General features: G+C 44.7%; 1 protein-coding gene across 1 annotated transcript in view; it reads right to left on the bottom strand.

Annotated features, from left to right (window-relative positions):
- Window positions 1-718, bottom strand: part of IQUB (IQ motif and ubiquitin domain containing) — a gene marked incomplete at its 3' end in the record, with an annotated part of 13839 nt that extends 13121 nt beyond the window's left edge. Inside the window, exons 1-2 of the mRNA XM_008940004.1 lie at window positions 277-718; window positions 2-170 (exon numbers count right to left, since the gene is read on the bottom strand). Of these exons, the coding sequence (XP_008938252.1) occupies window positions 2-170; window positions 277-718 (611 nt within the window). The remainder of the gene's footprint in view (window position 1; window positions 171-276) is intronic.
- Between the last annotated feature and the right edge of the window lie 572 nt (window positions 719-1290).

Here is a 1290-nt window from a genome sequence, read left to right as displayed (position 1 = left end):
TTCCCTACAAAATAACTGAATTCCTTTGTCAGGTCGTTTTTTGGGTATCGTTTGTGATCCTGCATTATGAAATACCACTCCTGTTATGTTGTTCTTAAATCCACCCAGAAATGGTTTCCGATAGGTAGGCCTTTCGATTTTCACAAGTACATCTTGGACTGAATCAGAATCTGTTAAAATGGAAGTTCCAAAACAGAAGCATTGTTTCTGTTAGTAACAGACTGAGATCAGAGATCAAATTATATATACTGATACATATTTAAAAACACCATTTACCTGTTTGCACTCTGACAGTTATGACATCAGGCATCCGGTAATCCTGTTGAACTGCTTTTACTGAGTTTTGAGAAGTTAGTTCTTCCCTTTCTGAATTTCTTAATTCAAGTAAGGTAGAATAATTCTCACTGGCAACAGATGTACCCTCAGATGGTGCGGTGAATACAGCATCTAGCTCAAACACATCTTGCTCATTATTTCCAGTTGCTTCCTGATTGTCTAGTCCTGCACTGGGTGATTCCCTCTGTGCTAAACTTAACTGCTCTTGTTCCTTCAGAGCTGACTGCTCCAGAAGAGACTGCTGCTCACAGCCCTCCTCCGACTGTACAGTGCCTGTGTCTTCTGAAAGCAGAGGCTTCTCTGGTGGGTCCCCGTCCTTGGCCTCTCCGGCTGCTCTTCTGTCTGAGGATGCAGATGGTTGCTCTGCACCTGACCTTTCCATCGCAATAACTGCAAAGCAACTAACCGAGGTATCTTCCACTTCCTAAAGTATCAGCTGCGCATTTTTAACCTTTCTGCAAGAAAAATCACAGTATCTATTTCAGATTGCATACTAGCTCATTTCTACTACCAAACATATCAGTGACTTAAAACTCTGAAAAGCATTTTCTGCATTTATTCCCAGATATCCTGTTTAGAACGGCACGAGGACTTTGCTTCCACCAAACGTAAAACACTTCAGCATCACCTCATAGGTCTTTGATGATAATAATACTGCGCAGCCCTGCCAGCAGGCTGTCAGCATAACTCTTTTATATAACCTATAGAAGAACTGTTTCTACAGATAAGTACTTAGTATAGAGATAAAGAATTCAGAGGCGAGTACTGCCCGGAGGCAGGACACCTTAAACATTTTCCACGCTGCCACTGAAATGACGCGGGGGCCGGAAGAATCCAAACCCCGCATTCACGAAGAAAACCCACCCGAGAGCAAACGGGAGGAAGCTCCTGGCCGGGGTCTGCCCTCCGGGCGAGGCCACACCGGGCGACGTTCCACGGCGGCGGACAGCCCTC

Source organism: Merops nubicus, unplaced genomic scaffold (assembly GCF_000691845.1).
Source record: "Merops nubicus isolate BGI_N331 unplaced genomic scaffold, ASM69184v1 scaffold10865, whole genome shotgun sequence".
Classification (NCBI taxonomy): domain Eukaryota; kingdom Metazoa; phylum Chordata; class Aves; order Coraciiformes; family Meropidae; genus Merops; species Merops nubicus.
This window is presented reverse-complemented; position numbering and strand designations above follow the sequence as displayed.